Source organism: Hirsutella rhossiliensis, assembly GCF_020360975.1.
Source record: "Hirsutella rhossiliensis strain HR02 chromosome Unknown scaffold00014, whole genome shotgun sequence".
NCBI lineage: Eukaryota > Fungi > Ascomycota > Sordariomycetes > Hypocreales > Ophiocordycipitaceae > Hirsutella > Hirsutella rhossiliensis.
The window spans coordinates 1,005,376-1,019,610 of record NW_025408680.1 but is presented as its reverse complement, the minus strand read 5'-3'; the positions used below and the strand labels follow the sequence as shown (position 1 = coordinate 1,019,610).

Below are 14,235 nucleotides of genomic sequence, written 5' to 3'. Positions count from 1 at the left end.
TTTCCGCTAACTTCTTAAAGTATAAACGCTAAGTATAGGCCGGAGCCGCCTACGCGGCCCCCTATATTTAGTACGCGTTATAAGAGCTCCCTTACGCCGACTAAGTTAGGCGCCGCCGTAGCGGTAGTTATTATTAGTACGTATATACCGGCCGCGCCTATAAAGCGGCGCTTCTTATCCTACTTACTATAGCGTCAGCTTAGAAGGCTAGCGCGTATAGGTAGGCACGGGGGGCTACTAAGAAGCGCCTTACCGCCGCCGCCGCCGCTTACTATAATCTCCGCGCCCTTAAGCGCTAGGGCCTTATCCCTAAGTAAGTTCCTTTCCTTTAGCTCTTTTACTTCCGCTACTAACTCTCTTAGTACTAGGGATACTACCTCCGTTGCCTTATTAGCGGTCCCCTTAGCTATGCCCGCCGCTACCCCCGCCGCTATTACTAGCCGGGCCCCCCTTACCCTTAGAGCCCTTAGAGCTACTACTACCGCCGACTAGCTTATAGGCTTAGAGGGCCGCCTATACGCCTTAAAGAGCGCCGCCGCCGCTAATAAGGTAGAGGAAGATAATAAGGATAAGGATAAGGATAACGATAAGGATAAAGAGTAGGTCTAGGTAGTTTAAGGGCTTTACTTTAAAATAAACGCTATTTTTATCTCTACTTATATTATTACGCTCGCGTTATTATAACTACCTACTCTTCTTTACTTACTTTATAGTCTTAGCTTAAGCTATTATTAGTAGTCTTTTAATCTATTATTCTTATTTACTATTTTAAATAAGGCTTTAAACTTATTAAGGGCTATAGTTCCTATAAACTTATATATAGGTTCCTATATAAGGTTAAGATACCTATACTACTTAATAAGGACTTCTTAGCGTTTTCCCTTACTAACCCTTTTTAGCGCGCGGCTTATATCTCTTTAACCTTAAACTTATCTTCTCTCTTTACTTTAATTATAAGCGGTTAAGCGTCCGCTACTTCTTATCTAAGTAGTAAGTTAAAGGAGGCTTTATAAAGGAGGTCTATATTAATCTTATTATAAACCCTTATTAAGAGACTATCGAGCTTTATAACCTATAGGCTAATAACCCTTTATACTATAAACTTTATATATAGCTAGTTAAGCTTCTTTTTTAGCCGTGCTAACCTATAGTTACGGAGGTCTAGCTATACCTTATCTCTTACTATAAACCTATTTACTAGGGCCTTAGTCTTATTAGCGTGCTACTCTTAATCTTATATTATAGCGGCTATCGCGGATTAGTAATAATCTATAGTCTCTTATAGCTTCTATATAAATATAAAGGCGCGGCCCTTTAATAATAAATTACTATACTACTCCGCTACTATATTTATAATAAAGGGAACTAGTAAGGGTAGTTTAAAGCTATATATTATAAAGAAAGAGGCTATCTTAATAAAGGTATATAGTTTACTATTTAATATTAGTTAAGCTATAGGGAGCTACTAGTCTTAGTCTACTTAGTTATAGGCTACGATAGCCTATAAGTAAGCCTATACCTCTTAGTTAACCCTCTTAAGCCCTTTATTAGTCTATAAGTAATATATTATACTAAGTAGCTATATAATCTAAAGTAGCTAGTATAGGTACTACTAAAAGCGGCTAGTTTAATTCGATCCCTTATCGCTTATAATAAAAGCTAGCTAGCTATATAAGCGAGCCTAGTACTATAAGAAGCGCTTTATATAGGACTTTATATCTATAGATAATATTAGCTTTAATACTATAGACTTATTAAGTTAGTCCTTAATTACCTATATATAGCGGTTACCGCCCTTTATAAGTAGGAGGTCTATTATAAAGTCTATCTATATATATATATAGAACTAATTAGGTACTAAAAGCTACTTAAGTAGCCCCTTAAGCTATGCCCTTTAAATCTTAGTATAGCTATAGATATTATAGTTATAAAGGAAGCGCTAAATATAGTACTATAGGAGGGGCTAGTAAAAATCCCTTGCGAGGCCTACTACTATACCCTACTAACCTAAGTAGCCTACGATACTAAAGTTATAGACGAGCTAGACTAGCTTCCCTTAAAGCTCGTTTTATTTATTTAGCTCCGGCGGTCTATCCTTCTCCTTAGCTTCTATAGTATACGGCGCGCTTAGTACTTATAGTCTCCCCCGCTAACGTAGATGCCCTTATAGGTCGATATAATAGTCGGCTACTTATACCTTTAGCTTTAGCTTTAAATTAAGGCATTAAGTACTAGACTTAATAGCGCGGCGCACGCTCTTATAGGTATAGTCTAGAGATAATATCCTATCCTATAAGCGTTAAAGGACCTTATCTTAGAATACCCGCGCTATATACGCCCTTAGGCCGGCCTATCCCTCCTTACTAGGCCGAGGTAAAGGTATAAGGGAAGGCTTATTTATTAGCGCTACGCTTTCCTTTACTAAGGAAGCTCCTATATAAGTCTATAGCGCTTCTTATAGGATAAGCTATAGATCCTAGGCCTTAATATCTACTTTTATAAGCTGGTTTTTATCCTTCTAGGAAAGCGTATCTAGGACTATAAAGTTACGCCTTAGCTAGTACTTAATCGAGAAGTTAAAGTATAAGAGATACTCTACCTAGCGGGCTTACCGCTCTAAGAGGTACTAATAAGTTATAAAGTACTTAAGGTTCTTATAGTCTATAAGAACCTTAAAGCTCTTATAGCTCTAAAGCTCCGCTTACTATTACTTAAGGTAGCTAATAATCGCTAGTATTTCCTTATTATAAATAGCGTAATTCCGCTTTACTAAGGTTAGCTTATAGGAGTAAAATACTATTAGTTACTTCCGCTTATCTACCTCCTAAGAGAGCGTTCCTTTAAGTACCTAGCTATTATAGTCTACTTTAACTAATATAAACTAGTTAAAGTCTTATTAAAGTAGTACTAGGGCTTATAAGAATAGGTCCTTAACCGTATAGAACGCTCCTTCTTATATAGGCCCTTAATAAAAGGCGGTCTATTTCCTAGTAATCTCGTTTAAGGGTATTATAATATAGGAGAAGCCCTTAATAAATATCCTATAATAGTTCGCGAACCTAAGGAAGCTTTATACGCCCGTTTATATAGTTAGGGCCGCTTAGTCTTAAATCGCTTAGATCTTTATAGGATCCGCCTATATACCTATACTTATATAAATAATAAAGCCTAGGTACTTAACCCTCTTAACCTTAAATTCGCACTTATCTAGGTTAAGGTAGAGCCTATAAAGTTAAAGGCGCTCTAGGACCCTTTATACTTTCTATATATAGTCCTTATAAGAGCTACTTATATAAATAAGGATATTATCTATATATATAGAGGCGAACTTATTAAGGAAGTCTTAAAGTATATTATTAATATAACGCTAGAAGGTAGCGGGCTCTCCTAAGAGGCTAAAGGGCGTTATAAGCTACTTAAATAAGCTATAGCGTATATAGAACGCTGTCTTTTACTTATTACCCTCTAAGATCTATACCTTATAAAATACCTATTTTATATCTAGCTTTATAAACTACTTTACCTTTAAAAGGTTATAAAGTATATCTAAGATTAAGGGTAAAAGGTAGCGGTCTAGCCTTATAATTATATTTAAAGCCCTTTAGTTATAATAAAACTATATCCCGCCCTTTAGTTTATATATAAATAAGACTAGCGCTCTTACTTTAGAGCTACTTACTTAAATAAAGCCTTTATTTAAGAGGTCCCTTAATATCTTCTTTAGTACTAATAGCTCCGTATATAATATACTATATAGCGGTCTAAACGGTATAGGTAATTCCTACCCTTTCTTATTAATATAGAGTATAATCCTATAATCTACCCTTAGCTTATATAGGTTAAGCTTATTCGCTTCCTAAGACTTAAATAGTAGTAGGAGGTTATAAAAGCGCTTTAGTATCTACTACTATAGCTTAAAAGGCGACTTTAGCTTCTTTATTTAAAGGGCCTTATTAATATCTACTAAGCTAACTATATAGACCGCTACGTTAGCCGCTACCTAGCCTTACCCCCGCTCTACCTATTATATAGTTCCTATAAAAATAAAGGTAAGGACTTCTTATACTAAGTATAAAGCTTATATACTTAGTCCTATACTTATAAAACTATTATTATAGTAAACCTACTATTATATAGGCCTAAACTATAGCTTCCTTTAGTATAAAACTAAGTATAACTCTATATATAATAACTAGGGTTTCCTAAGGATTAAAGGAAACTCTAGTTAAGGGATTATATAGGCTATAATAAGCTTATAGTAACCGTCGACCTTTATAGCTAGGTATATAATACCCTTAATTACTATACTCTTTATTACGCTTAAAGCGCCCTTTACTTACCTTAAAGCGATCTTTTTTACTAGTACTTATATCTCTCGCGTAAGCGCCTTATTAACTACGGTATAGTACTAGTAGCCCTTATCTATAAGGGCGGTAATAAGTAAGGAGTTATTAATTATAACCTTTATTAAGGTAGGCTCCTCTTCTATACGGGCGGATAATTCCTCCTTCTCCTTTACTAGTACTAGTAATTAAGGCTCTAGAACCTATTTTTACTTTAGAGCTACTCTTTTTCCTCTAGGCCTAGGGGGGCGGAATCCTCTTTATCGTCTAAGGTAAAAAGCGGTTCTATCTTTACTACTTAAACCGCTATAGGCCGCTTAGCTAAAAGGAAAGGGCATTTTAATATAAAGTATATAGATACGCTATAATATAGGTAGCGGCTATTAGCCTTCCTCTTCTTAATTTCCTTGCTTATTACTTACTTCGCCCGCTACTTAGAGTATAGGGCGGTATAGGGGGTAGTCGATAGCGTCTTCTTACTACGTCTAGCCCGGTCTATATAAATAGCCGATATTAAGGTATCTCTATCTATATTAATAGCTAGTTATTTATCTTATAAAGGGGCGGTAATCCTATCGCCGTTATATAGTATATACTTACGGAGCTTTTAAAAATATAGTATCTACTTATAGCCCTATACTACCTTTATTAACTAGCTTATATACTTACTATAGTTAGTAAGTATAATTATAAGGATAAGTAGCTCTTATAAGGCTAGTATAATTAAATTCTATAGCTATATAAGCTTTATACTATCTTCTTATACTATAGTCCCTACTATTTATAAGAGCGTCTCTTTAAAATCGGGAAGGAATTCGCTAAAGGTTTATCCGTCTCTTTACTTAAGGGTCTATAGCCTATCTTACGCCTTCTCTTACTCCTATACGTTGCTAAACGTATATATAAGGTATTAAAAGAAGTCTTATAAGTTACGCCTACCCCTAAGGCCGCCCTTATCCTAGAATCTAGAGATCTACTATATTTAAGGCTCCGGTAGTATATAAAGGAGTAAATACTACGCTATATCGCGATAGCTATTTAAGCCCTATTTCTTATCGGTTATAAACTTCGTCTATAGCTAGCTAAGGAAGAAGTAAAAGGACTCTAGCTTACTATCCTAAGTTAGCTAAGGGAGTAGCTTCTACGTTAGTAGTATCGCTACTATAACTAATATTACGGAGGTCGTAGGGGTTAAAGCTAGTCTTATAGACTACTCCCTTAGTATAGTAAGAACCTTATCTTTCTCGCTAGCTATCGCGCTTTTAATCGCTTTTAAGATAGCTACGATACTTCCTATCTATTTAAGGAAGGGCGGAGTACTTCCTTAAAAAGGAGGCGCCCTTTCTAAAGAGATATCTATTAGATCTATTAGTTAATAGCTTATATTATTACGGAGTAGGTAGAGGTATATATATAGGTACTATCTATAAGATAATATTAATAAGCTATATAGAGCTCTCTTATACGCGGCTAGCTTATATATATATATATAAGATCCGGCCCTTTATACGTAACTATATAGCTTAGGCTATAGCCTAAGCCTATAACTTATAATAGTTAAAGACTCTTATAGTTATAGTATATTAACTTAGTAAATAGTACCTTAGCTTAGTCTTTTATAGTAAACTAGTTATAGCTTAAAATAAAGAGCTTTATTTTTAAGAACTTATTAGTTACTATTAATAGTATATTATAATAGACCTTAATAAGTAGTATCTATAGAGTTTAGTTTATAAGGACGTTTAGAAGCCCTATAATAAAATCTATAGCGATTATATAAAAAGGTAAGGCTAAGAAAGTAATTAAAACTAACTTACTAAAGGCCTTTAACTAGTTAGTTTAGTTCTTATAGTAAGCGTTATACTTATTAATAAAGCTATTAATAAGTTTCTTAAGGCTAGTAATAGTAAATATAAAGGATAACTCTTTTTATATCCTTTACTATCTTAAGTAAAATTTACGTATATAGTTATTAGCGATAATTTCCTTAGTATAGGTAGTAGGGATATAAAGCTAATAATAACCTTTAGACTTAACTAAGTAAAGTAACTTATACTACTAGATAAATAAGAGACTAACTTAAGACTTATTACTTTTAAGCTACTTTAGTATACTAGCTTACCTAGGTTCTTATATATATACTTCCTAGATCTTTTAGCGTAGGTTAAGTTAGATAAAGGATTCTATAACTATATATATATATTTAACTAGCGCTTTATTTCCCTAGATATAGTTTAATTCCCTAGGTTTATACTTCCTAAGTATTATAAATAGTAGTTAAGATAGTATATTAGTAAGGATATTTATAGTTCTAGGAATATAATAAACCTTTAAGGGAAACTAGCTAAGGTATTATAAAGTAAGTATAAGCTAATTATTTATTTTTATATTAGTAGTAAATAGCTATATTTACTTTAGGATTATACTTATAGTAGCGTAGTTAGTTAGTATAACGACCTTTAGTAGTAAGGTAAAGATAATATATAACTAGAGCTTTTAATATACCTAGGAAAGATAAGCGACTTTAAGTTTAATAGGCTAGTATTTAAGCTCTTTACTAGTTAAGCGTTTACTAAGGTAAAAGATTAGCTAGATACTTATTTAAAGTAAGGTTCTTCTTAGGTTTTAGTTTACCCTTAGTACTAAGTAAAAGGCTACTACTATAAAGCCTAGCTCGCGGCTAGCATCGATTTATAGGAATAATAGCTATCGTAGGTTAAAATAATATAGCTATATTAGTTCTATAAAAGCGTTTATAATATCTTAGAAGGCTTATTTCTCTACTAAGAACGGTTAGTATATTACCTTAGAGGTATATTTATTCCTTACTAATCCTTTAAGTAGCATTTAACTATCCTATACTTCCTTAAGTATTACTATTTTCTAAACTTAAAGCGCCTCTACCTTTTAAGAGAAGTAAGCTACTAAGTACTATAGCTAGTTAACTAAGCCGAGCTACTTTTCTAGTACCTATAGGGTATTTAGAAACTCTATATCCTATAATACCTATACTTATTCTTTAGTATTTATTAGGCTAATACTATTAACTCGAAATCCTAATAGTTTTATAGATAAGTAGACTAAGAATAATTTCGATCTAGCTAAGGCTAGTTTATAGTCTATAAAGAGTTAAAAGATAGCCTAGAGGTAATAAATATAGTTATCTTTTATATCTAAGTATATTATAATATTATCGATATACTTAAAGGAATATTCTATATATTCTTAGAGGATTTAGTTTATAAATTATTAGATATATATATATAAGTTCTTATATCTTATTAAGGCTACTATTAGTCGTTCTAAGCCTTTATAGCTAATTACTATAAACCTTTCTTAATACTCCTTATAAATAAAGAACTAATAAAAGAAAGACCGAGCGTTTATAGTAGAAATAAAGCGTTTTCCCTATAGCTTTTAAATTATATCTTCTTAAAGCAGTATTAAGTAGGCGTCTAAGATAGCTACGCTATTAAGAGCGCGTAGATCTATTACTATTTAGCCCTTTTCGTTGCTCTATATAGTTCTCTAAACTATAAATATAAGGTAAGCGAATAGGGTTTCCTTTATAGCTTATTTTATATACCCCTTTTAGTATAGGTCTTTATAGGTCTAGTTAATTAGCGCTTTATCCTTTTAGCTAAGTAAGTAAGCTTTAAAAGCTAGTTTTTATAAGTATTAATTTTCTACTAGTAGAATATATATATAGTAGTTTAAGTAGACCTTAATAGTACCTTAGTCCTTTTATAAGGTTAGAAAGGAAGCGACTATATATTAAATCTTTTCTATAAATATAAGGTCTTTAGTATAGATTTTAATATCCTTTAAAGTAATTATCTTTAGGAGGCTATAGTCTTATAAAATCCCGATCTTATAGTTCGGAGTTTATTTATATATTTATAAAAGGAGTTCCCCTTAAGCGGACTTAGGGCTCCTATCTTCTAGGGTTTTTATTAATATATTATTATCTTAGTATAGTTCGCTATATTCTATAGTCTTTTATATAGCTAGCTCTTTAATTAAAGTTACCTTAGCTAGGGTTTCCTTAGGTAGGTCGATCTATAAAAACTATATTTTATTACTAAGGTCTATTAGTATTCCTAAGTACTATCCTTTCTTAAATCTAATACGGCGAGTAGTAGTATTAACTACTATAACTAGAGTTATACCTTAGATTAAGTTATAGGCTAATAATAAGTCTCTTAGAAAAAATACTATATTATAATCCCTTAGTATATCCTTAATCTATACTAATAAGCGTTCTATCTTATATATAAGGACGTTAATATTAGCTTAGTATATAACTTAATAATAGATCGCATAGCCCTATTAAGTTAAGTAAGCTATAACTATTAAGTTACTATATAAGCTAATAAATATTATTTACTTAGAGTTTAAGATATTAACTTTATTTAGTACTAAGAAATCTTATTTAAGTAATAATCCTATAAATAGGGTTTAGACTACCTAAGCGCTAATAGTAAATTACTTAACCTTAAATCCCGTTCCTTATTTCCCTAGGATATTAATTATTAAGGTCGCTTAACCCTTAGTTTAGCTTTTTCCTATACTAGATAGTAGGACTTACTAGGTTATATTAAGGGTTATATTATTAAAGTAGTTAAGCTAGTCTTCCTTAATTATAGAGCGGGCTATACTAAAGTCTATATATACGTTTAATAGCTAGTCTAAGCCTTTAGTTCTAAAGATAAATATCTAAGCGTATATAAACTAGGATAGCTTTATTAGATTTAATATTTCGGTTTATAGCGCTGCTCTTATAGTTAGCTAGTTCCTTAGTATTTTAAGTAAACTACTTAGTCTTATAGGTTCTACTTTTATTATATTAGGAATAAATAGGATCTTATTTTTTATTTCTTTTATTTCTTCTTTTATATCGGCGGTAGTATCTTTATCTTCTAGCCCTTTATCTAAGGTAAATAAGATCTAGTTTTATATTACCTAGGAAAGATATATCCCGCCCTAGTTATTAGTTAGTACCGCTTAAAGCTAATAGGCGAGGTTAATAATAATTAGGTTTTCTTAAGAGCCCTTCTTTAGTTTCGAATCCTAAAGCTATAGTTTAGTTTAAGGACTAGTTAACTAGTTTAGTACTAGGCTTACGTTTACCTAGTATAGATTATTTTATCTTAATATAGTCGTTATATTTCCTTTACGTTAAAGTTCTACCTCTATCTAGAGTTCCCTAAGTATTTCTTCTATAAAAAGAGATTAGGAAGCCGGTATTCGTTAGTACGTAAGTAAGATTTTTCTTCTTAGGAAGATATCGGGGTTTATAAGTTAAGGTTAACTTATCCCTTTTCTTATTCTTTATCTTCCGTTCTACTAAATATAGACCTTAGGAGAATAGATAGTTAAGGGGATTAAAATTACTACTATTTATTATATATTAGTCCCTTAGTATAGGGCTAGTACTTTAACCTAGCTATTTACCTAGATCTAGTATAGGTTTAATAGGTAACTAAATAGACTAGCTACTATATATAATTAAACGTATTATATAGACTAGCTACTATACGTTATTACGCGCGTTAAATATAAACTAGCTACCGGTCTTATAAGTTAAAGTAAGAGTAGTAATAAATATTTATATTTTTCTCTACCCGCCTAAGATCTAATAGGTTCTCTATCTTCTATATATACTATAGTAAGCGTAAGATATTAGTTAGGGCTTTAACTAAGTAATATCTTAACCTTATAAATATATAATAGTAGTACGGCGTATTAACGGTATTTCCTAGTATTTTCCTTAGGTAGGTATAAGTATTTCTCTATAATTTCCCCGCTATAGTTTTATAGTAACTTCTTAAGGAAATCTTAGTATAATCCCTAAGGAGCTATTATTATTACGAAGCGTAGCCTAATTTCGTAGTTCTTAGAGATATCCCTTAGTAAGAGGGACTAAGGAAGCTAAAAACACCCGGTATAGAAGAAGGAAGAAGGAGCTAAAAAGAGGTATAAAAAGGAGGGTAGGGGCATAAGGGGAAGCAGAAGTAGCGATAGCTTCCTATAGAGGTAGCGAAAGATAAAACGGATATAGCGCTAACTGCTAGAAAAGAGGGGAAAAACCAGCAAAAAGCTCGGTAGTTAAAAGGACATTAGTAGCTTCTTTAAGCAGGATCTTCTTTATTAATTAAGATACTAGATAGGTATAAAGAGGGGCTTTAGATTAAGGAAAGAAGGATAATTAAGGAAATATAATAATTATTCCCCTGCCGTAGTTACTGCCCCCGTAAAAATTAAATCTCTCTACCCTACCTATCCGACCCCTTACTTCTAATTTCACCTTTATATATTTTTATATACTTCTTATATCTCTCTTTACGAGAATTATTACTTTGGAAATCGTAGTATATTCCCTATATAATATATCCCTAAGGGAAATCTCTATAAAATATCTATATAATCCGCTTAGTTATTATTTCTAGGATTTCTAGGTAATTTCCTAGAGTTTTCTTAGTAGCTTCTAGGTTCCTTTTTTTATAGGGAGCCTTAAAGAGTTAAAGTTAACTTCCCTAAGTAAAGTAGATATTATTATAGGTACCTAGATTATCGACTATAAGGTATCCCGTAATAGGGAGGGTAAGTATATATATATATAAGCTAGGCGCGCGTAATTAATAACTATATAATAGATAGTAAATATAGACCGCCGCGCCCTTAATTAAGAAGTTATATAGCTAGATAGGAACCGATTTTCGATTAATAAAGCTAGTAAACCGAATTTTAATTAGCTGGCCCTACCTAGGAGCAACCTATACTAGCGCCCGGCCCGGTAACTAGATATTACCTACCTTACTAACTAATAGACCGATAGGCTAACGCGGCTATAGCTACGCGGTAGCGACGCGGGAGCTATAAGGAATAGAGGCGCCTATAAGTTAGGCCCTTAGAAAGAGACTACTACCTATAACCCTAGGCCTAGGCTAGCGAGCCTAGGCCGCGGCCGCTTTAGATAGAAGCGGCTATAGCCTAAGAGGGCCTACGCTAAAAAGCGAACGCGTAAGAGAAGCCCGCGGTAGCTAGCGTAAATTTCCTATATATTACTACTAAGACCTTATTTAAGGCGGACCTATACCGAAAGAGGGGAGGGTTTTCCCTTAGGTATTTAAGTTTTTCCCTTTTATTTAATATCGAAGTTCTAGATACTTTTAGCTAGGTCCTTAGTATAATCTTAATAATAATAATAATACTAATAATAATATATAATATAAGTTTAACGCTATAAGGTACGCTTAGTATATTTAAATAAAAACTAATTTATAAATATAAATAAAGATATTAAGGATACTTTTAAATATATTAAGTATAGTAGTTATTATATAAACTATTAACTATATCTTTATTATTATTATAACTATAACCTTATTAAGTCTTTACTTTAGCGGTCCTAAGAGCCTTATTAGTTAGCTTAGCTACTAAGCTTTATTAATACTAGTCTCGGCCCTAGCCGGCCTAGCGGCTACTACTTAATAGGTCGGTTAGGCCGTAATAGCCCGCTTTACTTAACTTCGCGTTATTCGAGGCATTTTAGTTAGAATTTACTTATACTAAAGGTTTTATACTAATTAAGAATTTACTAATTTAATTAACTAGCTATAATACTTCTTTAGTAGGGTTAAGTAGGATAGTATAAAATCTCTACGAAATCTAATATATATAGCGATAGGGGGAGGGGGATTTTCTTTTTATATTATTACTTATATATAGCCTCTAGGGCTATAGCGAGGCTAGTAACAGCCTCGGCCCTTATTAAAAGTCCTAGCTAGCTATAGAGCCTAGGGGCTTATTACTAATTAGGGAAAGGGTAGCTATAAAGGCAATAATAAAGGAAAGGTTAGTCTAGTTCCTCCCGTATAGTATTTTCCCCCCCTAAGGGCCCTAGGGCCCCTAGGTTACTCCTTTTCGAGCTACTTCGCTGTCCCTATCTCTGTTTTAGCTAAGAAGGTTAGAAGGGCTTCCCTTCCTTCCTTAGAGCTATAGAGAATAGGTAGGCCAAGGGCCCTAGGGGCATATAACCTAGGTAAGGGACATCTCTTTTAGTCGCAGCCTTCGTATAGGGAATTAATTTCAAAGAAACTTATACCCCCTTATTATATTATAAATAACAGCTAGAGACTTTAATATAAACTAATTAAACTATATTTTAAGGGTAGGACGCATCCCCCTAGAGTATAGGTATAACCTAAGGCTAGACATCTAGGGATTTAGCTGCTATATTGTCCGACCTAAAACTTTATATGAACGGACAGCGATCCTTGTTTTGCGCCACGGCTTTACTAGTCTCCCCGTCTCACCGCTGAATCACAAAGTTAGATTCTCGATAATATTTATCACCCGTTCAACTGCGGCGGCCTCCTCACGCAATATGACTTCTTCCATGGCAATGAATTCTGTCCATTGTTCTTCACCGGATGTTTCCGTTAGTACTCCTCCTGGAAGCTCCAACACTGCAGAGTTTGTTTCCGCTAGACCTCTGATGAAGTCTGCTAAAACTCCTGAGACTATGTCATTCATGACCGAACCAAGTGACGGCAGATGAGTTTGCCAGTCGCGTGGCGGGCGTGGCAAGGTCGCAAGGCCTTCTGGCGGTACACTTAAGCCTGATGATAGAATTGCCGGGACTTCCATTATGATCTTGTTAATCTCCTGCTGAGTCTGCTCCTCCACGTGGCCCAAGGTCTCCGATATGATCCCGTCAAGGCGGTGCAGAAATTGCTTCGTTGAGGTGGGGTTAACCAGTGCATCTTGACTCAGGGTCGCAACGAGTCGTGAAATTAGCTGAAAGCTCTCAGCAGCCGTCGATGCAATTTTATCAGAACCCAGGAATTCCGTAGCTGTTAACCCCCCGGCAAAGGCCATGAAAAAACAAGTGGCTTTAGTAAGGACATACATCGTTGTGCTTGAGGCGACTAGCGTCGAGGTGGCTTTGGCTATATCGTCTAGCCGCTCCTTAATGAGGTGTGATTCGTCGTCTGACATCTGGTCCACCTGTTTCTGCTCCTCGGCTACTTTGATGGCCTCGTTTTCCACAGCGTCTGCCGGGGGGTTCGCCGTGATGTTCTGTTTTCTCTCCTCATCTGCCTCGTCTGGAGAACTAATCAACGGGAAGCTACCATCCCAGCCCACCTCTGCCGATATTTCTCCCATGAAAGATCGAACTCGGTCAGGAATACTGAGTGCGCCGGGTTTATTTGGATCTAGTGAGAGCCATGGCTCCTTAGCATCCTTGAGGAGATTTTGAGGCAGCCGGACAAATTGAGGCGCTCCTCCGCTCGTTGTATGGACGCCTTTTGGCATGTAGTCAGGGTTTGGTTGAAAGGCTGGTTGCATTTGTGGGGTGACTTGAGATATTTTCGCCCACCAGCCAGCTACCTGAGACCACCGTATCCCTCCCAAGGCTACAAAATGACCTTCACTTCCCGAAGGGCCATATTCACCAAGCGATGCAGCCACACTGATAAAGTTTGGTGTCGGGTGAATTTTGTAAAGCCATTCGCCGTCCGTGAGAGTCATGGCTTCAAGAGTTGTGTCCCCCACAGAAACGTAGGCGGATGAGAATTTTGAATCAGTTCTTGATCGCATTATAAGAGCGTGACGTAAAATATCAAAATCGTCCGTTGATGGGCGCCCGACTGAGGGCAGGAATCCGCCCTGGGACTTTACTAATATCGGACTCTTTGAGTCGACTCGATAGAAATAATCATCATCTTGTGCTGATCGCTTTGTTTCTAGTGCGAGGGGCAATGGCGGTCGCAGCTCCTTAGTTGCCAGTAGTGGAGGGCCTTGCTCCGGTGATGATGATGCAATAGGTGGAGTTGCCTGCATTGGTGCCAAATCGGGCTTCACAGGATTTCCGAGACTATTGCCG

The 14,235-nt window shown here is 34.8% G+C and overlaps 1 protein-coding gene across 1 annotated transcript; it reads right to left on the bottom strand.

Moving 5' to 3' along the window:
• Nucleotides 1-12,668: 12,668 nt before the first annotated feature.
• HRG_10000 (heat-labile enterotoxin alpha chain domain-containing protein) lies at nucleotides 12,669-13,880 on the bottom strand (the record flags this gene model as incomplete). The annotated part of the gene is made up of 1 exon (XM_044868471.1): nucleotides 12,669-13,880. One exon carries the CDS (start codon nucleotides 13,878-13,880, stop codon nucleotides 12,669-12,671), a length of 1,212 nt encoding a protein of 403 aa, XP_044716468.1.
• Nucleotides 13,881-14,235: the final 355 nt, after the last annotated feature.